This window comes from Rhinoraja longicauda, chromosome 17, assembly GCF_053455715.1.
Source record: "Rhinoraja longicauda isolate Sanriku21f chromosome 17, sRhiLon1.1, whole genome shotgun sequence".
Taxonomy (NCBI): domain Eukaryota; kingdom Metazoa; phylum Chordata; class Chondrichthyes; order Rajiformes; family Arhynchobatidae; genus Rhinoraja; species Rhinoraja longicauda.
The window spans coordinates 19,629,215-19,654,363 of record NC_135969.1 but is presented as its reverse complement, the minus strand read 5'-3'; the positions used below and the strand labels follow the sequence as shown (position 1 = coordinate 19,654,363).

General features: G+C 44.6%; 1 protein-coding gene across 3 annotated transcripts in view; it reads right to left on the bottom strand.

The window, feature by feature from the left end:
* The window catches only part of eefsec (eukaryotic elongation factor, selenocysteine-tRNA-specific), a 254,466-nt gene that overhangs the window by 147,715 nt on the left and 81,602 nt on the right, over positions 1–25,149 (bottom strand). For all 3 annotated transcript variants that reach the window (XM_078414245.1, XM_078414246.1, XM_078414247.1), the window contains one exon: positions 23,498–23,705. In XM_078414245.1, coding sequence (XP_078270371.1) covers positions 23,498–23,705 — 208 coding nt within the window. The remainder of the gene's footprint in view (positions 1–23,497; positions 23,706–25,149) is intronic.

Sequence of the window (25,149 nt, the reverse complement as noted above, 5' to 3'; positions counted from 1 at the left end):
AAAGTGACTGTCATTCAACCTGAAAGGCTGCTGGCAGATAACTTTATAGTTTAATAAATAGTTGATTACAGGATGTCACAGAAGTTGGGGTTTTTCAACTATAAATCAACGTTACAAAACATTTAGAAACAAGGAACTGCAGATGCATCTTTACAAACAACGATATAAAGTACTGGAGTAACTCAGCGGGTCAGGCAACATCTCTGGAGAACATGGATAGGTGAGGTTTGGGGCAAGACCCTTCTTCAGATTCACACCCTTCTGAAATGTCGCCTATCCATGTTCTCCAGAGATGGTGATTGACCCGCTGAGTTACTCCAGCACTTTGAAAACACAAGTTGCAGAATGGGCATAGCAGGAAGAGCTGATGCCTCGCAGCGTCAGAGACCCAGGTACAATCGTGACCCCGGGTGCTATATGTGTTTGGAGTTTGCACGTTCTCCCTGTGGCTGCTTGGATTTCCTCCTAATGATCCGGTTTCCTCCCACATTCCAAAGACGTGCAGGATTGTTGATTAATTGGCCTCTGTAAAATTGCCCCTCCTGTGTAGGTAGTGGACAGGCGACGTTTCGAGATGGGACTCTTCTTCAGACTGATTTGAGTGGGGGGGGGGGGATAAAGCTGGAAAAGATGCGGGGGCAGGATACAGCCTGGTAAGTGATAGGTGGATACAGGTGAGGGCGATTGATTGGTGGATACGTGGAAAAGGCCAGCAACGTAAAGGGTGTCAGATAAAGAGAGGAGAGAAAAGTTAAGCCGGAGGAAGGGGTTTTGGTGGAACGGGACAGTGGGAGGGGGGGGGGGGGGAAGAGGGGTAGGATAGTGGGAGAACTGGGTACACACTGGATGGGGCACAGGAAAATGAGAAGGGGAAGGAGGGGTCTTACTTAAAATTGAAGAATTGTAAGTTACCCAAGCAGAATGCGGGTTCCGTTCCTCCAATTTGCATGTGGCCTCATGTCAATATTTTTAGATCACTCATCATAAAGTAGCCAAGATGATTTTTAAAAGCCAAGTTAGTCTAACAGTTTGCTAAAACTCCACAGCAACCAAACAATCACCCTTGCCACTAACGCTGCATCCCCCGAATGAAAGGAAGAAATAGTTGCAGGCAATGAGACCGGGCAGAGATTCCCCACAAATTGAGTGTTCTTGAGATCTGGGATCAAAGGTGTACCTCAAATTGTTTGGAGAACCATGAAGAGGGGGATGGACATCACAGCAAAGTTGCCCTATCCCTGTATCAGTCACACTACTACAGAGAAGGCACACAGCAGGACAAACTCCACACGCAAATCAGAGGAATAGCACATCATATTTCACTTGGGCAGCTTACAATCCATCAGTATGAAAATTGATGTCTCTAATTTCAAGTAAACATTGCATTCCCTCTCTCTCCCTCCCTCCCCCACCCTAGTTGTCCTGCTACTTTCACTGTTCGTATCCCTTCGTTCTCCACAACCAACAGTGGAACTTTGTGGGTTCTACCTTTCCTTGGTCATTAGTGCTGGCTCTGATTTGTTCTGTACCTTTTCATACCACTAGTCTTCCCTGGCTCTCAATCTGAAGGAGGGTCTCGACCCAAAACATCACCTATTCTTTATCTCCAGAGATGCTGCCTGACCTACTGTGTTACTCCAGCATTTGTGTCTATCTTCAGAGTGATCATTCTTGCTTCATGACCAGGTCCTTCTCTCAGATTCAGTTTAGTTAATTGTCATATGTACCGAGGTACAGTGAAAAGCTTTTTTTGCGTGCTATCCAGTCAGCACTGTACACTACTGTGGGGCTAAACACAACTAGAATTTTACAAGACACAGGGAACTGCAGATGCTAGATTTTTTGCATAGAACACAAAGTGCCGGAGTAACTCAGCGTGTCAGGCAGCTTTTGTGCAGGGAATGGACAGGTGACATCACCTCATCTTTACCGTGGCTATTTAAAAAATATTTTTACTTTGTGACTACTGTACTGTGTCATAAGGGCAAGAGGAAGTTTAAGAAGAAAAAGGGAATTAACATAAAGCAAAAATCAATGGCATATTTTATTTACATTGACAGCAAGGTCCATGAATTCTGCCTACAATGATATAATTGCGTAGTTGTTTCTGTAACTGCAACGTGAAATTATACTGTGCAAAATTGACAACTGAATGCTTAATATATTAAAATACTTGCAGCATCGTTTTTTTAAAGACATCTAAAGGACAAAAGGTCTCGCATACAAAGTACTTACATATTAAGGCTCGCATTTTTTAAACAGAGGAGGAGGAAATGCAGAAAGTGGAAATCTAGTTTTGTTATCTGCTTTGCGATTTGACATTAAAATATCAGTTAAAAGATAAATTGGCTGAAATAAGAACTAACATGAAATTTTAGGTTCTGATAAAAAGGATGACAATATGAAAAAATGTTACATTTATAAAGTAATTATTACATTCTCAGAATTTGCCTGTAACTTTACAGCCAAAAACGAAGTGAAAGTGCAGTTACTACTACATGCTCTTAAGCTGGAGAGGTTGCAGAAAAGATTCATGAAGATATTGACAGGACTTGAGGGGCTGAGTTAAAGGGAGAAGTTGGGCAGGCTAGGACAATGTTTGGAGTGCAGGAGACTGAGGGGGAGATCTCATAGAGGTGTATAAAATCATGAAGGGAATGGAGAGGATGAATGCACAGTGTTGTTTTCCCAGGGCAGAGGAATCAAGAACCGGAGGGAATTGGTTTACGGTGAGAGGGGAAAGATCTAATAGGAATCTGAGGGGCACAGAGAGTGGTGGGTATATGGAACAAGCTGCAAGAGGAGGTAATTAAGGCAGGTACAATAACAACATTTAAAAAGCACTTGGGCAGGTACATGGATTGGAAAGGTTTAGAGGGATATGGGTCATGTGCAGGTAAATGGGATTGGGGCATTTTAGTTAGCATGGATGCATTGAGCCAAAGGCTTGTTTCCATGTTGTATGCTGTATGATACCAAGACTCTATTTTGACTAAAACATTGAATTTATTTGCTCTGCTTAAAATAATACCATTAAATCTTTAACATTTCCGGTGGCGCAGTGGTACCATTAAATCTTTAACATTTCCGTGTGGCATGGTGGCGCAGCGGTAGAGTTGCTGCCTTACAGCGAATGCAGCGCCGGAGACTCAGGTTCGATCCTGACTACAGGCGCCGTCTGTACAGAGTTTGTACGTTCTCCCCGTGACCTGCGTGGGTTTTCTCCGAGATCTTCGGTTTCCTCCCACACCCCAAAGATGTACAGGTATGTAGGTTAATTGACTGGGTACAATGTAAAAATTGTCCCTAGTGTGTGTAGGATAGTGTTAATGTGCGGGGATCGCTGGGCGGCGCGGACTCGGTGGGCCGAAGGTTTCCGCGCTGTATCTCTAAATCTAAATCTAAAAATCTAAATTTCCCAAATAGCAAAATTAAATAACAATTGAATATTTAGCGTCTTCAGCAGTGTGGGTAATTAGTAGTCAAGTGCTGGAGTGGGAAGCAAATTCTTTTGATTTAGAGTCAATAGTGCTACCACTAAGCCAATCAATTGTTTGATGTTATTCAAGAGAAAGGTGTTATCGGAGAAAAAAAAATAATATTTCTAATGATAACATTTTCAATCCAATTCTATTGTATGTACAGATAGTTGTTAATATACAATGATGAACTCTGGGTTAAAACTAAGTGCATTGTTTCAGTTTATTTGGGGGAAATGGAGATGCAGCCATTGGGCACTATACGTGAATACTGTTCATCTGAAATAGAACCAGTGTTCAAGGTTCCAGGGCCCAGATGTTGGCTCCAGTTTATATTGAGTTGAATGAAAGGTACAGCATGGAATAAGGCCCTTCAGCCCGCCGAGTCCAGGCTGACCATCGATCACACATTCGCACTACTTCTATATTATCCCACTTTCTCATCCACTTCCTACACAATAGGGGCAATTTACAGAGGCCAATTAACCTATAAACACGCACTTCGTTGGGATGTGGGAGGTGATTCAAGTTTCATTGTACCTTAATTGGTACACGTGAGAATAAACTGACCTTTGAACCTTTGAACCCCGAGCATCTGGAGGAAAGCTATGCAGTCACAGGGAGAAATTGCAAACTCCGTACACACACCGTGGGTATGTGTGCCGAGGGGAGGAACGAACCCAGGACTCTGGCAGAGGGAGCAGCTCTACCCTTATGCCATTGTGCCGCTCAAATCATGTACACTGCTCCTGCGATGAGTCCTGTTTGACCTGACATAATGATTTCCCTATCAACCACTTTCATCACCTCTTCAAAAAACATAATGAAATTTTTAAGACATGACCCGCCGTGGATAAAGCCATGCTGATTGCCCCTGATTAGCCCATTCTCTTCCAAATGAGTGTAAGTCCTATCCCCGAGGAATCCTCTCCTATAGTTTTCCTACCATTGACGTGAGGCTCATCAACTGATAATTTCCTGGATTATCCCTATTTTCCTTCTTAAACAAAGGAAAAACATTGGCTGCTCTCCAGTTCGCTGGGATCTCGCCTGTTGCTAAAGAGGTTACAAAGATCTTTGTCAGGGTCCCCATCAATCTTCTCTCTTGCCTCACTCAATAACCTAGTGAGAGATCCGATCAGACCCTGGGGACTATCCACCTTAAAGCTCTTCAAGACCCCCACCACCATCTCCATCTTGGGCAGAGGTGTTCTCAATGCAAGTTGTGATGCATGCTGGTTGTGTCAAAGAAACAAGAGGAAGTTTTTTAAAAAAGAGACTTTAAATTAAACAAAAATCAATGGCATGTTTTATTTAGACTAACTGTAAGGTCGATAAATTCTACCTGACGTCATATATTACGATCCATTTGACACTGAAATACGAAGAGCTAACAGAAAAAGCCTGGACAAAAATGTAGATTTGTACTCGTGTGGGTTTGTAAATTAATTGGCCCTCCATAAATTACCCTGCTGTGTATGGAGTGGATGTGAAAGTGAGATAACATAGAACTAGTATGAACGGGTGATCGATGGTCATTTGTGGGCTTGTGGGTCAAAGGGCTTGTTTCCATGCTGTACCTCTAAACTGTAAACTCAGCGGGTCAGGCAGCATCTGTGGAGGGAATGGACATAACATTTCTGGTCAGGACCCTTCTTCAGACTGATTGGAGTTGGGGGGGAAGAGGAAGAAAGCTGGAAATGAGATGTGTGGGCAGCACAAAGCCTGGCAAGTGATAAGTGGGTACTGGTGAGGAGGGGGGTTGATAGGCAGATAGGTGGAGTAAGCGACAACGCCTAGGGGTGAAAAGGAGACAAAAAGGTGTCGATGGCGAGAGAAGAGGAGTGAGATGTAAAACCTGAGGGAGAACTTTGGGTGGAAGGGGACAGAGGGGAGTGGAAAGTGGAGATAAAAGTGAAACGGGGATTTTGATGAGAGATGAGTGTACAAAGGAGGAGAAAGGAGCAGGTTGACTAGGGAGACGGGAGAGATGTGTGCACATCACAATGGCGGGTAATCAGGGGAAAGAGAGGGAGAGGTTGGGAGGGTATTACTTGAAATTGGAGAATTCAATATTCATATCGTTGGGTTGTAATGGGAAACGTCATAGTCGTTGCATATTTGTCTTGCTTATCTGCAGCAGCACAGATTGGTGAAGAATCTCAGGAGCTTACCTTACATCTTAACTGTTATCTACAACCTCATAATGTTTCTGATATTTATGTTCAAATGCCTGTCATGTCTCATCTCCCCTATAACTAATTTTCTCCAGCCCCCTTCAATCTTCTGAAATATCTGCACTCCTTCCATTTTCACCCCTTCACCATTCCCAAGTTTAATACTTCAGCACTAATGATTGCACCTTCCAATGCAAAGGCATAAGCTCTGGAACTCCCTCCCTAAACCTTCAGCCTTCCATTTTTAACACATTACGATGCGTCTTAAAGCCTGCATAGAAAATACTCCACATCTTTATTCCTACTACCAAAATGCAAGACTGCACACTTTGCTGAGCTGTAACAGAGTAACGGTTAGTAATGGAGAGCTGAGAAAGATTTTCTTGGTGTTACGGCTTTAAGACAGGTTGTTCACAAAAACAAAACAGCTCATTAAAAAAGTCAATCATGGTGGAAGGGAAAAAAAATGAAAGGATTAAAAACCAGTTCGGTAAATGGTTTATAAAAAGACAATCTTTTATGCTTCAACTCCGTAAATTGTTTACAGAAAAGAACCGCTTTGGACTTACAAGAGGAATACTGGATTGTAATCCTTGTTTTTTTTATATCAGTTGCCATTATTAGTGGATCTGACCACATAAAATCTTCATAATTTACAAAATTTGCTAAAATAAATTAAAATATTAAACAGAGCTGCCTGCTTTCCCCTTGTTTGAAACAACAACTGTTACATTACATAAAGCATGAGAGAGGTTTTTCCCCATCCCAGAAAGAAATAAAATCCTTCAGAAAAGGGGGACATTTACGATTTAAGTGGATTAACTTGCAATTTAAACAAGATGTATTCCACAAATAACATTATATCCCTTATTGCTAAATACATTTCCATTGCAGACCTATTCAGATGTAACAGGCTATTTGGAGTTCAACATTTGCCCACAGGCAGCGTATACTAAAATGTAAATTAATAAATTAGATAACCACATCTGCACAGGCAAAAAAACTCAGCTGAACCCTAAAGGGGCAATTAAAACAACAAATTTTGAACTCTGCACATTTGGTCACGCAAATTCAGTGGGACCAATACAATATCACAAGAACAATACAACGATTCATCTTTCATATCCTAGCAGAAAATTATTTCAGGACATCTTTAAATCTCCGCATTTACCTTCAGGAACCTTCAAGCCCTGGAGGTGTTCCATTTTAATTTCTTTCAGAGTCAAGAAGTGCAGGGTTATTTTAAAGCTAAACTTTACACAGAATACAATTTACAGGAATCCAGGGATGCATTCATACGTCAGGAGAGAGTCACACTTATTTTCAAAATGAAAACTTAAGTGGTTCAGAACAAACACCCTTAACTTTAAAACAAGGCACTTGGACAGGTACATGGATAAGAAAAGTTTAGAGCGATAGACACAAAATGCTGGAGTAACTCAGCAGGTCAGGCAGCATCACTGGAGAAAATGGATACCTGTAGGTGATGTTTCGGGTCGGGACCCTTCTTCAGTCTCAAATTAAATTATTAAAGATTTGTAGTTAGAGTTTCTTTCCAGCTGTTATCGAGCAACTGATCCATCCTATCACCAACTAGTCAAGTCAAGTCAAGTCTACTTTATTTGTCACATACACATACAAGATGTGCAGTGAAGTGAAAGTGGCAATGCCTGCGGATTGTGCTAAAACTACAAAACAGAATAGAATTTTTTTTTTTAAAGACACAACACAAAAAAATAAATTAATACAGTAAATTAGTCCCTGGTGATATAAGAGTTAACAGTCCTGATGGCCTGTGGGAAGAAACTCCGTCTCATCCTCTCTGTTTTCACAGCGTGACAGCGGAGGTGTTTGCCTGACCGTAGCAGCAAGAACAGTCCGTTGCTGGGGTGGTAGGGGTCCCCCATAATGTTGCTGGCTCTGGATCTGCACCTCCTGATGTATAGGTCCTGCAGGGGGGCGAGTGTAGTTCCCATAGCGCGTTCAGCCGAACGCACTACTCTCCGCAGAGCCTTCCTGTCCTGGGCAGAGCTGTTCCCAAACCAGATTGAGATGTTGCTGGACAAGATGCTTTCTACAGCCCCAGAGTAGAAGCACTGAAGGATCCTCAGAGAGATTTCCTCGGCTGTCTGAGGTGGTAAAGGCGCTGCCTTGCCTTACTCACCAGTGCGGCAATGTGTGTTGTCCATGTCAGATCCTCTGTGATGTGGACTCCCAGGTATTTAAAGCTGCTCACCCTATCCACAGTAGACCCATTTATCTCCAGTGGCGTGTACGTCCTTGGATGTTGAGCCCTTCTAAAGTCCACGATCAGCTCCTTAGGTTTTTGTGACATTCAAAAGGAGGCTGCTGTCCTGACACCAGAGTGCCAGATCAGCTACCTCCTCCCGGTAGGCCTTCTCATCGTTATCGGAGATCAGGCCCACCACCACAGTGTCATCAGCAAACTTGATGATGGAGTTGGAGCTGAATCTGGCCACACAGTCATGTGTGTACAGGGAGTACAGTAGGAGGCTAAGGACGCAACCCTGGAGGGATCCTGTGTTCAGGGTGTGGGGGTTAGATGTATGTCTCCCCATCTTGACCACTTGGGGCCTGGCCGTGAGAAAGTCCAGGACCCAGGCACACAGAGGGGTGCTAAGCCCCAGTTTCAGCAGCTTCTCAGCAAGTCTGGTGGGGACTATTGTATTGAAAGCTGAACTAAAATCAATGAACAGCATCCTCACACTGCCCCCCTTCTGGCTGTCAAGATGAGAGAGAGCGGTGTGCAGAACATGGGAGACCGCATCATCCGTGGATCTGTTCGGACGGTATGCGAACTGTAGTGGGTCCATATTTCAAGGGAGGAAGGCACAGATGTGGTTCTTGATCAGCCTCTCAAAGCATTTCATGACCACCGAGGTGAGGGCCACCGGTCGGTAGTCATTCAAACAAGCTGGAGAGGCATTCTTTGGCACTGGTATGATGATGGATCTTTTGAAGCATGCAGGGACCACGGACTTGGCCAAGGAGAGGTTGAATATTGTGGTGAGCACTGGAGCAAGCTGAGTAGCGCAAGACTTTAGTACTCGCCCAGATATACCATCTGGGCCTACAGCTTTCCTCATGTTCACACGCGTCAGAGCCCTCCTCATGTCGTGCTCGGACACCGAGAATGTGTGCACATCCCCAGCGGTGGATCCCTGTCCAGCCTCGCTAGCCAGCACGCTGGCGGTGTTGTTTTTAGACGGCGAGCTAGGGGTAATGTTGTCCGTCTCGAATCGTGCGTAGAAGGAGTTCAAGTCATCAGCTAGGGAGGTGCCAGCACTTCCGGTTGAGGGGAGCTGCACCGGTAGTTAGTTATAGTCCGTAGCCCCTGCCAAAGGCGTCTGGTGTCCTGCTGCTCCATCTGCAACTCTATCCTGTCCCTGTACCTCCTTTTTGTGTCCTTCACCACCCTTCGCAGTCGGTAGGACGCTCCCTTGTAGTCGTCCATATTGCCGGATGCCAGGCCAGAGTTGTAAGCAGCGGTGCGAGCATTCAAGGCAACGTGAATAGACCTGTCCACCCAGGGTTTTTGATTAAGAAAGATACTAACCCTTACCGTGGGGACGATGTTATCGGCTATTGTTGCAATGAAGTCCGTAACCGCTTCCACGAACTCACTGACTTTCTTGCTTGGAACATATGCCAGTCGACATCGCTCAGTGCATCTTGCAGCATGGCCTCTGAATGGTCAGACCACCGCTTTACATCCCTCGTCACTGCCATTTCCCGTACCATCCGTTGTTTATACTCCGGTAGCAGGAAAATGGCAGCATGGTCAGATTTTCCAAAAGGAGGGAGAGAAACGGCTTTATAGCCTTTCCTGAACGGCATGTGGCAGTGGTCCAAAGTTCTGTCCCCCCTGGTGACACACGTGATGAGTTGGCAGAAGTTGGGCATGACCTTTTTAAGATTTGCCCTATTAAAATCTCCAGCCACCACTACAGCGCATCAGGGTTCTTGTTTTAGTGTTGACACAACACATCGTGTGGGGCCGATAGTGCCATGTCGGTGTCCGCATGCGGTGGAATATAGACGGCTGTGATGATCACCGAGCTGAACTCCCGGGGAATGTAGAATGGTCGACATGAGATAGTAAGATGCTCCAGGTCCGGCGAGCAGGAACGAAAAAGCGTCTTAATATTCCTGGGGTTGCACCAGTTATTGTTGGTCATGAAGCAAACTCCTCCACTCTTGGATTTCCCGGATTCTTCCGTTCTGTCCGAACGGAAAACAGTGAAGGACTCAGTTGGGCAGATCACCTGATCCGGCACCAGCCATGTCTTGGTCAGACAGAAGATGTTGCAATCTTTTATATCAGACAGAAGATGTTGCAGTCTTTTATATCAAATAGAGAGCGGTCTTGAGCTACCATCTACCTCAATGGAGACCCTCGGACTATTTTTAATCGGACTTTACTGGATTTTATCTTGCGCTAAACGTTATTCCCTTTATCCTGTATCCGTACACTGCCGACAGCGTGATTGTAATCATGTATCGTCTTTCCACTGACTGGATAGCACACAACAAAAAGCTTTTCACTGTACCTCGGTACACATTACAATAAACTAAACTAAACTAGAGGGTATGAATACGGTGGGTGAATGGGACTAGCTTAGATGACGCATCTTGGTCAGCATGGACGAATTGGGCTGAAGAGCCTGTTTCAGTCCTGTATGACTCGTTAAGGTTGTGAACCATTTTAACTCCCCTTCCCATTTCTATTCCCACACCAGGCCTCCTCCATTGCCAAATAGAGGCCTCACGCAAATTGGATAAACAGCACCTAATATTCCGCTTGGGAGGATTACAACACAATGGTATGAGCATAGAATTCTCCAATTTTAGGTCACGCCACCTTTTCCTCCCTTTCCTGTCTGAAGGAGAGTCCCCACCCGAAATATCATCTGTCCATTCCCTCTATCAATATTACTTGACCCGCTGAGTTACTCCAACACTTTGTGTTTTGCTGCAGATTTTACCACTTGTGTTGTGCTCAAGATTCCTTGTGCTTCCAAGGAAAAAAACATCAGATTGGCTCAAGTTTCATAGCGGTTCATTGCTTGTGTACGCGACTAAAACACTCAAGAATAGTCCTTTCCCAATTTATTGTCCCATTTCCAAATTAATTTTTTTGGCTTCTGCTCACTTCTTTTTGAACTCATCCCAACTGAAACACAGAATTCCACGGGGTGGACTTGAAATTGTTTTATCTGGAAGCAGGGAAGCAGAAGGCAACATAATAAAATTAAACTACGGCTATGTGCATTGGAAGAAACGATTAAAAAAGGAAAGGTTAGAAAAGTAATCTTAGGGAAAACGAAATATGCAGGATTTACACCAAGCAAGTCAATAAAACAAGCAAGAAAGATTAACATTTGAATGCTTCGGTGAAAGGTGAATAAAGTTATGTTCCAACTAAAATATTAATCCATTTTTGTCTTCAGATGCTGACTAACCTATCAAGCCTTTGTATGAAGTTTTCTATGCAATAAATCATTTGTTAATTCCCATAGGACAACGGAGGATGTCATTTCGGCCCATCGAACAGTTGCTGGCCCTCAGAGGAATCCCAATCCACATCAACACGATGGAGACAGTGCAGTTCAATGGCAGTTTCTCGGAGTCCTTCGACATCCGCAGTGGCGTCAAACAATGCTGTGTCCTCGCTCCAACACTCTTTGGGATTTTCTTCGTTCTGCTCCTGAAACATGCCTTCGGCACCGCAACAGAGGGGATCTACCTGCGTACTAGATCAGACGGCAGGCTCTTCAAACTCATCCGCCTCAGAGTCAAGACAAAAGTACGTGAAGCTTTCATCAGAGACATGTTGTTCGCCGATGACGTAGCAGTTGTGTCCCACACCCAGCAGGAACTAGTCACTGATGGACCGCTTCTATCGGGCTTGCAAGGACTTTGGGCTGACCATCAGCCTGAAGAAGACGAACGTCCTGGGACAGGATACAGAGGCACCGTCTGTCATCACCATCGATGACTACGAACTCGATGCCGTCCATCAGTTCACGTACCTCGGCTCCACCATCACCGATGACCTCTCCTTGGATACAGAGATTGACAAGAGGATCGGGAAGGCAGCTACAATTCTCGCTCGCCTCACAACTCGAGTGTGGACCAATCCAAAGCTGACAGTGAAGACAAAGATAGCAGTCTACAACGCCTGTGTCAACAGCACGCTGCTGTACGGCAGTGAGACATGGACTACGTATGCCAGACTGGAGAGAAGACTCAACACCTTCCACCTTAGAAGCATCCGCCATATCCTGGGTATATCCTGGCAAGACAGAGTGTCCAACGCCGAGATTCTGTCTTGCGCTGGCCTTCCGAGTATGTACACTCTACTCAGGCTGCGTAGGCTGCGGTGGCTGGGCCATGTCCACCGCATGGAGGATGGCCATATTCCAAAAGACATCCTCTATGGAGAGCTAACATCTGGGAGGAGAACCATCGGCCGCCCCCAGCTACATTACAAGGATGTCTGCAAGAGAGATTTGAAGGCGCCCGACATCGATGTGGAGTCCTGGGAGAGCCTTGCAGCTGACCGTACGAGGTGGAGAGGTACCCTGAACCAACATCTTAAAACGGGGGAAGAGAAACTGATGAATGCAGCAGCAGAAAAGTTCTCAGCTAGTGTCCTGTGTGCAATTGAACAGCATGCTACAGGGAGAATTAAAAAGCCCCAAAAAGGGTGCCATGGAGGGTGACGAGAGATTTTTGCTACATGGAGAAATTGGGGAAGCTTTTCCTTAAAAGATCGTGAAGTCATAAATTCACAATGTCGCAGAGTTATGCAGCACAGAAACAGGCCCTTCAGCCTAACTTGTCCATGCCAACCATCCAAGCTAGTCCCATCTAAGCTAGTCCCATTTGCCTCTGTTTGGCCCATATATCTCCCTAAATCTTTCCTATCCAAATACCTGTCCAGATTTATTTTAAACGTTGTTATAATACCTGCCTCAACTTCCATATACCCACCACCCTCTGAGTAAAAGGTTTCCCCTCAGGTTCATATCTTTCCCCTCTCACCATGAACCTATGTTTTTGATTCCCCTCTCCTGAATAAAAGACTGTACATTCATCCTATCTATTCTACTCATTACTGTATACACCTCTATAATATTACCCCTCAGCCTCCTGCACTCCTTGGAGTCATAGAGCTGTACAGCATGGAAACAGCCCACCTTTGGCATTTTGAACTAGTCGCATTTGCCTGCATTTGGCCTAAGCCATTCTAATTCATATATCTGTCCAAGATTTCTTTTAAATGTCGTAATTGTATCCTCTTCTACAGCTTCCTCTGCCAACACGAACCTCATATATGGACTACGCTCAGTGAAAAAGTTTCCCCCAAGGTCTCTCTTGAATCCCTTCCCTCTCACATTAGCTCGTGCATTCGCATTTTTAAAATCCACCACGCTGGAGAAAAGACTGTGAGACCACTTTATCCAAGCCCCTCACGATCTTGTACAGTTAATAAGGTCACCGCTCAGCCTCTTACGCTCGAAAAAAACTCAATTCCAGCCTATCCAACCTCTGCCTATAACACGTCTGCAAATCCAAGCAACGTCCTGGTGAATCTCTTCCGCACACTTTCCAACATAGTAACATTCTTCCTAGAGCGGAGAGGGTGAGATTTAAAAGGGACCTCAGGGGTAACCTTTTTCACTCAGAGGTTATTCTGTTATCTGGAAAGAGCTGCCAGCGAAAGCTATAGAAGTGGATATAATTATGACTTTTAAAAGGCACTAGACGGGCGTGGACCTGTTGGGTCCAAACCTCTCCTGCGGGCGCAGCAAACCCCGTTGGGCGCAAGCCTCTCCTGCGGGTCCGGCAACCCTCCCCTAACTGATGATCCGTGGACCCATTGGAAGCCGGGGAATGACCTCGGGGCTGTGGGCGGATGTGGGGGGGACAGGAAAGGGGAGAGGGAGCCACTCACCTCAGCCTCGGGCAGGCCTCGCGTCGGCCAGAGCGAGCCGTGGAGCCATTGGGTGGAAATCTCTCCTGCAAAGGGAGCTCGGTGGCAATAGCCATCTTGTTTGACCCTCTGCCGCCGTGCTGCACGACGGGAGGACAGGCGCGGTGCACGCCGGGCCGGGCGCTGGTCCTCCCGGGGGGGGGGGGAGCACGTTTATTAAAGTTTCAGCTAGACGGCTCAGCAGCCCCCCCGCCCCCCTCATTGGCCGCCACCCCTGTCACTCGGGCAGGTCCCATTGTGACGTCGAACGCACAGAGCCTGTTTCCCTGCTGTACAACTCCTTGGCACTATGACTCTAATTGAAATATATATATATACAATCCTTATACTGAAGCAGAGAAGGCAGCCATTTTGCCCACGTATTCATTGCTATCCACAGAATTATTCCCCTGATCAATCGCAAGCTCGGTTAGAATTTTCTTGTTATTTATTCATTTTCCTTTTAAAGACCACTATTGATTCCAAATCCAACACTGTTTCTGAAAGCTCATGTGAAAAATATTTTCCTAACAGTTCTATGCAAATACTATGCAGAAGGAAAGTAGGCACAGTAATTCTTGAAATGAAAATCTCCATTTTACTCCATCATTAATGCGCTTGTAATGGAATTAGGAAAACATGACCTTGGATCAGACCAGCATTATTAGCAGTTCATTATTCATTGAAAAAAACAGACCTTAATTTCTTTCCATACAAGAATATTGGAACATTTTTAATAATGGAAAAAGGCTTCAGAGCGAATTAAGAAAAACACTGATGGGGGCAGTTATAACTAGAAATTACAATAGGTTTGTGTCACACACACTTAATGACTTAGAATCCTAAAGCAGCTTGGAATTGCAACGCTAAATATTGATGAAATGCAAAGTTTTAAGTGAGGCATGATGGCTGCAATTTGGATCATCTACAAGGATCCTTGCATAAATTCTTTAGACTTTATTCTTCAGACAAGGTTCAGAAACAGGCTCTATAGACAAAAGACAATAGACAATAGGTGCAGGAGGTGGCCATTCGGCCCTTCGAGCCAGCACCACCATTCAATATGATCATGACTGATCATTCTCAATCAGTAAGTACCCCGTTCCTGCCTTCTCCCCATACCCCCTGACTCAGCTATCCTTAAGAGCTCTATCTAGCTCTCTCTTGAATACATTCAGAGAATTAGCCTCCACTGCCTTCTGAGGCAGAGAATTCCACAGATTTACAACTCTCTGACTGAAATTTTTTTTCCTCATCTCCGTTCTAAATGGCCTACCCCTTATTCTTAAACTGTGGCCCCTGGTTCTGGACTCCCTCAACATTGGGAACATGTTTCCTGCCTCTAACGTGTCCAATCCCTTAATAATCTTATATGTTTCGATAAGATCCCCTCTCATCCTTCTAAATTCCAGTCTATACAAGCCTAGTCGCTCCAGTCTTTCAACAAATGACAGTCCCGCCATTCCGGGAATTAACCTAGTAAACCTATGCTGCACACCCTCAATAGCAAGAATATCCTTCCTCAAATTTGGAGACCAAAACTGCACACAGTACTCCAGGTGCGGTCTCACAAGGGCCCTGCACAACTGCAGAAGGACCTCTTTGTTCCTATACTCAACTCCTCTTGTTACGAAGGCCAACATTTCATTGGCTTTCTTCAATGTCTGCTGTACCTGCATGCTTCCTTTCAGTGACGGATGCACTAGGACACCCAGATCTCGTTGCACGTCCCCTTTTCCTAACTTGACACCATTCAGATAATAATCTGCCTTCCTATTCTTACCACCAAAGTGGATAACCTCACACTTATCCACATTAAACTGCATCTGCCATGCATCCGCCCACTCACACAACGTATCCAAGTCACCCTGCAACCTCATAGCATCTTCCTCACAGTTCACACTGCCACCCAGCTTTGTATCATCTGCAAATTTGCTAATGGCACTTTTAATCCCTTCATCCAAGTCATTAATGTATATTGTAAATAGCTGCGGTCCCAGCACTGAGCCTTGCGGTACCCCACTAGTCACTGCCTGCCATTCTGAAAGGGACCCATTTATCCCCACTCTTTGCTTTCTGCCCAATACCATGTGCTCTAATTTTGCCCACTAATCTCCTATGTGGGACCTTGTCGAAGGCTTTCTGAAAGTCAAGGTACACTACACTACATCCACTGGCTCTCCCCAGTCAATTTTCCTAGTTACATCCTCAAAAAATTCCAGAAGATTAGTCAAGCATGATTTCCCCTTCGTAAATCCATGCTGACTCGGAACGATCCTGTTACTGCTATCCAAATGCTCCGCAATTTCGTCTTTTATAATTGACTCATCTTCCCCACCACTGATGTCAGACTAACTGGTCTATAATTTCCCGTTTTCTCTCTCCCTCCTTTCTTAAAAAGTGGGATAACATTAACAGTGCAGAAACAGACCAGGCCTACCGAGTCCGCGCCGACCAGAGATCACTCCAGACACCAGCACTATTCTACACACTAGGGACAATTTACAATTTTCACCAATTTACCAGAGCCAATTAACCTACAAACCCGCATGTCTTTAGGATGTGGGATGAAAATGGAGCACCCAGAGAAAACCCATGCGGTCACAGGGAGAATGTGCAAACTCCATACAGACAGCACCCATAGTCAGGATCGAACCCAGGTCTCTAGCACTGTATGGCATCAACTCTACCATGTGCCACTAAGCCACCCTTCCCAAAGACATAACATAGGATATGGAACAGCACAGCACAGGAACAGGCCCTTTAGCCCACAATGTCTATGCTGAACATTACGCCAAATTAAACTAATCCCATCTGCCTGTACATGACCCATATCCCTCAATTTGCTGCCTATCTAAAAGCCTCTTAAACACCACTATCATGTCTACCTCCACCATCAATGTCCTTGACATTTCCAACCCAGTTCAAAGGTTCTGACTGTGTACATTATCTACTTCTTCAAATCGTTCCAAACTTAAGCCAATGAGGACAGGTTCCCCACTAGTTTCACATCCCAACTTGGAAACAATTCCGTGGGAATATTTTCACTTCATTGAAACTACGGGGAAAATAGCACATCAACACCTCTACTTTGTCTGGAAACTAAGGAAGTTCATCCATCTCCAATGATTCTTTCAAACTTCTACAGATGCAGCACAGAAAGCATACTGCTGGATTGCATCACAGCTAGGTTTGGGAACAGCTCTGCCCAAGATCGCAAGAAGTTGCAGAGAGTTGTGGATTTAGCCCAGTCCATCTCGCAGACCAGACTCCCCACCAATGACTCCATGCTGCCTTGGCAAAGCAGCCAACATAATCAAGGACCACTCACACCCTGATCGTTCCTCTTCCTCCGCGCTCCCAAAGGGCAAAGAATATTGAAGCTTGAAAGTGCGCACCACCAAATTCAGCAACAATTTCTTCCCCTTTGTTATCAGACTTTGGAATGGTCCTTCCATAAGTTAGGGTATGGTCTCAATCTTCCAACCTACCTCCATGCAGACGTTGGACCTTTTCCTTGGAACTGTAAGGTTACAATGCTGAAAAACTACACTCTTGTGTTTTTTTCTTCGCTCTACCCGTTGCTCATATGTATGGCTTGATTGTGTTGTAGGATCTGACTTAATTCAATAGCACACAAACAAAGGTTTTTCTCTGTATCTCTGTACACGTGATAATAATAAACCTATACATGGAGGGGCATGGCATACTCCCCCTGGCAATGTGGAGAGTCAATAAATAATGGCCTCACTCGTGATGTTCACAGCTCATAAGTGATTGTTTAGTTTAGTTTAGAGATACAGTGTGAAAACAGGCCCTTCGGCCCATCAAGTCCGCACCGACTAGCGATCCGCGCACACTAACACTATCCTACACATACTAGGGACAATTTTACATTTGTACCAAAACCAATTAACCTACAAACCTATACGTCTTTGGAGCATGGGAGGAAACCGAAGATCTTGGGAGGAAACCGAAGATCTTGGAAACAAACCCACGCAGGTCACTGGGGGAACGTACAAACTCCATACAGACAAGCACACGTAGTCAGGATCGAACACTGGTCTCTGGCGTTGTAAGATATTAGCTTTACCACTATGCCACCGTGCCGCCCAACGATTGTTAAAGTAAAATTAAATGGGGTTGTCAGCCACAAGGTTGTGTGTCATGGAAACATGTGAAGATTTTAATCCCACATGGGCTGTGAAGAGTAGTATAAGAAAATAAATGCAGATGCTGGTACAAATCGATTTATTCACAAAATGCTGGAGTAACTCAGCAGGTCAGGCAGCATCTCGGGAAAGAAGGAATGGGTGACATTTCGGGTCGACCCGAAACGTCACCCATTCCTTCTCTCCCGAGATGCTGCCTGACCTGCTGAGTTACTCCAGCATTTTGTGAATAAATGGGCTGTGAAGAACTTGACGGATCTTATTCTTCCAATGGAAGATTTATACATCAATGAATGAATACAAATTGGAGCACAGATTCTTTTAAAGAGAAACTAGGTAAATGCACGAGGTAGAAATAATTAACAGAATCTTTAGGTAAAAAGATCAGAAATATGGTGGACTATAACAGCTAGACATAAATAGTCTGTATTAGTGCTGCAAGTCCAATGCATCAAAAGCCTTGTCTAAATTTTAGATGTTAGAGATACAGCTTGTAAATAGGTCCTTCGGCCCACCGAGTCTGTGCCAACCAGCAATCACCCCATACACTAGCACTATCCTAAACACCAGGGACAATTTACAATTTTTATCAAAGCAATTAACCTACATAGAAACATAGAAAATAAGTGGAGTAGGCCATTCGGCCCATCGAGCCAGCATCGCCATTCAATATGTTCATGGCTGATCATCCAAACTCAGTAACCCGTTCCGGCTTTTTCCCCATATCCCTTAATTCCCTGAGCCCTAACAGCTAAATCTAATTCTCTCCTGAAAACATCCAGTGAATTGGCCTCCATTGCCTTCTGTGGCAGAGAATTCCACAGATTCACAACTCTCTGGGTGAAAAAGTTTTTCCTCATCTCAGTCTTAAATGGCCTACCACTTATTCTTAAACTGTGACTCCTGGTTCTGGACTCCCCGAACATCAGGAACATTTTTCCTGCATCTACCCTGTCAAATCCTCTAAGAATTTTATGTTTCTATAAGATCCCCTCTCACCCTTCTAAATTCCAGCGAATACAAGCCCAGTCGACCCATTCTTTCATTATACGTCAGTCCCGCCATCCCAGGAATTAACCTGGTGAACCTACACTGCACTTCCTCAGTAGCAATAATGTTCTTCCTCAAATTAGGAGACCAAAATTGCACACAATACTCCAAGTGCGGTCTCACCAGGGCCCTGTACAACTGCAGTAGGACCTCCTTGCTCCTAAACTCAAATCCTCTCGTAATGAAGGCCAACATGCCATTGGCTTTCTACACCACCTGCTGTACCTGCATGCTTACTTTCAGTGACTGATGTACAAGCGCATCTAGGTTTTGTTGCAACTCCTCTTCTCCTAATCTGACACCATTCAGATAATAATCTGCCTTCCTGTGCTTGCAACCAAAGTGGAGAACCTCATATTTATCCACATTATACTACATCTGCCATGCTTCTGTCCACTCACCCAATCTTCAGCCTCATAGCATCCTCCTCACAGCTCACACTTCCATCCAGCTTTGGATTATCTGCAAACCTAGAGATGTTACATTTAATTCTCTCGTCTAAATCGTTAATATTCATTGTAAACAAGTGGGGTCCCAGCATCGAGCCTTGCGGCACCCCACTAGTCACTGCCTGCCACTCTGAAAAGGACCCGTTAATTCCTACTCTTTGTTTCCTGTCTGCCAACCAGTTCTCTATCCATGCCAATACCATACCCCCAATACCATCTGCTCTAATTTTGCACACTAATCTCTTGTGTGGGACCTTGTCAAAGGCTTTTTGAAAGTCCAGATACACCACATCAACTGGTTCTCCCTTATCCATTCTACTTGTTACATCTTCAAAAAATTCCAAAAGGTTAGTCATGAATTCCCCTTCATAAATCCATGCTGACCTTGACCCATCCTGTCACTGCTTTCCAAATGCGCTGCTATAACGTCTTCAATAATCGACTCCAGCATCTTCCCCACTACCGATGTAAGGCTAACTGGTCTATAATTCCCCGTTTTCTCTCTCCCTCCTTTCTCTAAAAGTGGAGTTACATTGGCTACCCTCCAGTCCACAGGAACTGATCCAGAATCGAAGGAACATTGGGAAATGATCACCAATGCATCCACGATTTCTAGGACCACCTCCTTGAGCACTCTGGGATGCAGGCCATCTGACCCTGGGGATTTATCTGCCTTCAGTCCCAACAATTTACCTAACACCATTTTCTGACTGATGTGGATTCCCTTCTGTTCCTCCCTCCGACTAGATCCTCAGTCCCCTAGTAATTCCGGGAGATTAGTTCTGTCTTCACTAAGGAAGACACAAACAAAGTACTCGTTTAACTGTTTTGTCATTTCCTTGTTTCCCATTATAAATTCAACTGTCTCTGACTGTAAGGGATCTACATTCGTCTTCACTTATCTATTCCTTTTTACATACCTATAGAAACTTTTACAGTCAGTTTTTATATTTCCCACACAAGCGTTGTTTCGTGCTCTTTTTCCCCCCTCTTAATTAACCCCTTTGTCCTCCTCTGTTGAGTTCTAAATTTCTCCCAGTCCTCTGGTTTGCCGCTTCTTCTGGCCAATTTATATGGCTCTTCCTTGGCTTTAAAACTATCCTTGACTTCATCAGCCACGGTTGAGCCGCCTTCCGAGTTTTATTTTTTCGCCAGACAGGGATGAACAATTTCTGGAGTTCATCTATGCGGTCTTTAAATCTTCGCCATTGCATCTCCACTGTCAACCCTTTAAGTATAATTTGCCAGTCTATCCTAGCCAATTCCCATCTCGTACCTTCAAAGTCTCCTTTATTCAAGTTCAGGACCCTAGTCTCTGAATTAACTGTGTCACCCTCCATCCTAATGCAGAATTCCACCATATTATGGTCACTGTTGCCCAAGGGGCCTTGCACAATAAGATCGCTAACTAATCCTGTACAAACCTGTACATCTTTGGAGTGTGGGAAAAAAACCGTAGCACCTGGAGGAAAGCCAAGCAGTCACAGTGGAAAGAACAGATTCTTTACAGACAGAATCCATAGTCAGGACCGAACCCAGGTCTTTGGCACTGTGAGGCAGCAACTCTACCGCTGCGCCAATCTATCTACTTGTGATGCCATTTTCAGGAGGCTCTGCACGTAGACCACAAGATCCCTCTATGTATTGGTAGAATAGCCATTTGGACATGGTAGTGGGGGCTCTTTTGGATGTGGGCAAACTGAGAGAGGAGGAATGAAGATATTCTTGAACCTGGGCGGGGTAGCAAGAGATCTGCAACAAATGGCAGATTAGTTTAACTTGGCATCATGTTCAGCATGGACATTGTGGGCTGAAAAGCCTGTCCCTGTGCTGTACTGTTCTATGTTCTAAGTACATAAGGACCACAGGGCTTTAGAATAATGAGAGAGACTGAGGCCATGTGTGGTCCTCTTCTCGAATGATTCTCACTCTAAAAGTCACTGGATTGTGATCGAGTGTAGCTCAGGGGCACTTGGGTTTATTGTAACATTCTTCAAAAATCAAAGAAAACAACATAAAGCAATAACTTCTAAAACTTGCACAGATCACTGTCTTTCTCTCAGGGTATTATCAAATTTAACATAAAAGGGTCAAGTTAACTTAGTTCAAAGAAAAACATTATTCAACATAAATTATCCAATACTGCGGACCACTGTATGAAATACAACTGATACAAAGCACGCATACTGACAGTATGAACTGTATACTGCTGAGCTAACACCAGCACACCACAGAAACATGCCCTTCTGCCCAACTCGCCCATGTCGACCAAGATGCCCCTTCTAAACTAGTCCCATTTCCTTGCATTTTGCTTTTCTCCCAGAGCTTTTCACTGCCAATATACTGGAGCAGAACCACATAGGCCCTCAAACATTCAATCTCTTAATTCAACAACAATGATGTTAATGGCGGCACAGTGGCGCAGCGGTAGATTTGCTGCCTTACAGCGCCAGAAACCCAAGATCAATTCTGTCCTCAGGTGCTGTCTGTGTGGAGTTTATACATTCACCTGTGACCGCATGGGTTTTCTCTGGGTGCTCCGGTTTCCTCCCACATTCAAAAACATGCAGGTTTGTAGGTTAACTGGCTTCAGTAAATTATCCCTAGTGTGTGGGATAAAACTAATATACCGGTGATCGCCAGTCGGTGTGGACCCAGTGGGCCGAAGGGCCTGTTTCCCAATGTATCTCTAAACTAAACTAAACGTTTATACATTTATGTTCATAAGTCATAGGAGCTGAATTAATACATTTCGCCCATCAGGTCTGCTCTGTCATTTGATCATGGCTGACCTATTTTTTCCACTCAATCCCATTCTCCTGCCCTCTGCCCTTAACCATTGACACCTTTACTAATCACGAAGAGGTTAAATGACCTGAACGGTCATCTTTCCATGTGCTCCAGAGAAGCTGCTTGACCCGCTGAGTTACCCTAGCACATTATCTTTCTTTTAAAATAATCCAGAACTAATTATCCACAGCAGCTGCAGAATTTAAACTCTGTTAATAATCTGAAAAGGAAAAAAACTAACAATGAACAATTGAAGCAATTCTCATGAAAGGGTAAGTATATGTGGGCATATTGTGAAGGTGTTAGGTCAAGAGCACACTGACCGGTGCATCACGACCTGGTTCGGATATTCAAACGCCCAGCAATGAAGGAGTCTACAGAGAGTGGTGGACACTGCCCCGGTACTGCCTTCCCCTCCATCGAAGGGATCTACAGGAGGTGCTGCCTCAAAAAGGCAGCCAGCAGCATCACAGACCCGCCCACCCTGGTCACGCTCTCATCCCACTGCTACCATCAGGAAGAAGGTACAGGAGCCAGAAAACCATTCCAAGTTCAAAACCAGCTTCTTCCCAGCAACCATCAGGCTCTTGAACGCAACTAACACCAACTAAACTATAGGCTGTCTTGGTTGCACTAAGGACTTGGGGCTTTCATTTTGAACTAATATTGGGTATTATTTATTGAACTTTTTTTTGTTTATTATGTTATCTTTTAGTACAGGCCTGTTTGCTGAAAATCTGGCTCCATTTTCTCTTTCTCTCTCTCTCTCTACAAAAAAAAGTCAAAGTGCTGGAGTAACCCAGCGGATCAGGCAGCATCTCTGAAGAACATTTCAGGTCAGGATCCTTCTTCAGACTACTCACCTCATGTTCATGTTCTCCACGGATGCTGCCTGACCCGCTGAGGTACTCCAGCATTTTGTGTCTATCTACAGTAAATTCTTAAATACCATCTGAAATGGCCCAGAAAACTACTCAGGGATTAGCAATGGGTAAGAAATATTGGCCTTGCCGGCAACACTTGATCATCTAAAATGAATTGAAAGGATGATGGTTGAGTAGTTGCAAGGATATCATTAGACACTCAGGAACAAGGCCAGTAAATATTTAATATACTCCCTTGAGTATGAGGTCGAGGGAGGAGTTTTTGGGAGTAGAAACAAAGAACTGCAGATGTTGGTTTATTCCAAAGATAGACACAAAGTGCTGGAGTAACTCAGGGTCAGGCAGCATCTTTGGAGAAAAAGGACAGGTGACATTTCGGCTTTGAAGAAAGTCCCTGGCCCGAAATGTCACCAATTCTTTTTCTCCAGAGATGCTGTCTGACCCGCTGAGTTACTTCAGCACTTTGTGTCTATCTCTGGAGTTTTTGGGAGACTTACCGTGTATTCTCCAGTGTCTTCTGCATCTTCTTTGTCATTTTGTCTATCAACGCTTGCTTCTTGGCCTCAGGGAGAAGGTCGATCTTGTTCAGGACCACCACCATCCGCAGACACGTAATCTCCCCGATCACCATGCACTCTGCGGACTGTGTCTGCATGCCTTTTGTCACGTCAACCACTAGCATCATCAAGTCAATGATCTGTGAACCTGAGGACGACAGACATTTAATTCCTGGTTTGGTCAAGCAATTTGCATCGTGGTTTATTTTAAACTTACTTGCCACACATCAAACAGTTGGTAGAGCCACTGCCACACAATGCCAGAGACTCGGGTTCAATCCTGACCTTGGGTGCTGTCTGAGTGTCGAGTTTGCATGTTCTCACTGAGACCCGATTTCCTCTCGCATCCCAAAGACATGCAGGTTTGTAGATTAATTGGCCCTCTGTAAATTGCCCCAAGTGTGTTGGGGATTTCTTCAAAGAACCATTCTACATTTCCTTGATCAGCATCTGTTTTGATCTGTCGTTTTCACACCTTACATTGTCTTTGTACCCATACATATCTCTAGTTTCTTTCTCCCCTGACGCTCAGTCTGAAGAAGGGTCTCGACCTGAAGCATCACCCATTCCTTCTCACCAGAGATGCTGCCTGTCCTGCAGTTACTCCAGCATTTTGGGTCTATCTCCTAGTATGTTGGGAGTGGATGAGAATGTGCGATAACATTGAACTAGTGTGAATGGATGATCGCTGGTCGGTGTGGACGTTGTGGGCCATGCTGTATCTCTAAAAATAAAAACTCTAGCCAATTTTAATGCAGAGTAAAATCAGAATAAGGCCACCAGTTAATTTGCCAACAGCCAGCTGGGTTAAAATTACTCACAGCACAAGCATGGAGAGTATTTTTACAGAGGGCTAATTAACCTACAAAATTTGGACACCTTTGGAATGTGGGATTGCTTGAGCACAATGGAGAAAACCCATGCAGTCACAGGGAGAACATGCAATTTCTACACAGGACCTGAGGTCAGAATCAAAAACAGGTATTTGGCACTGAGGCAGTGGCTCCATCAGCTGCACCACTGTGATGCACATAAGACTTTGGTTAGGTCGCATTTGGAGTGTTGAGTGCAGTGTTAATACTGACTAGCTAATTAAATTATTGCATCGTATGGGAGGCGCATTCCCAATCTCGTTGTACCCCTGTACAATGACAATAAAGATATATTGTATTGTATTGTATTGTATTGCTGGAATGAACCTGTGACTGCTGGAATAGCTGCACATACGAACTGGTTGGCATCGCGTACACTGGTAGTAAAGACAGGCAGGTTGAGATGTGTGTTTCTGTGCTGTGAATCCTGCGTAGGGCAAGCACGAACCCTGTGACTGCTGGAATAACTGCACGTGCTGCCAGAACTGTAGGAGGCAGATTTAGATTCCATCTACCTACTCCTTGAACGCCAAACCTCAGCTGAAAATCAATCACATGAGAACCCTGTTCAAAAGTTCAAGTTCCAGCACTCCTCAAATATTTTTCTTTCGCACACAAACTGCAGCCAAACAGAACAGTGACAATGGAAAGACCTCCTCTGCTAACACGTCAAAAGTCAAACCTACAGATAGGCTAGATGTGGAGTCTTTTACCCAGGGT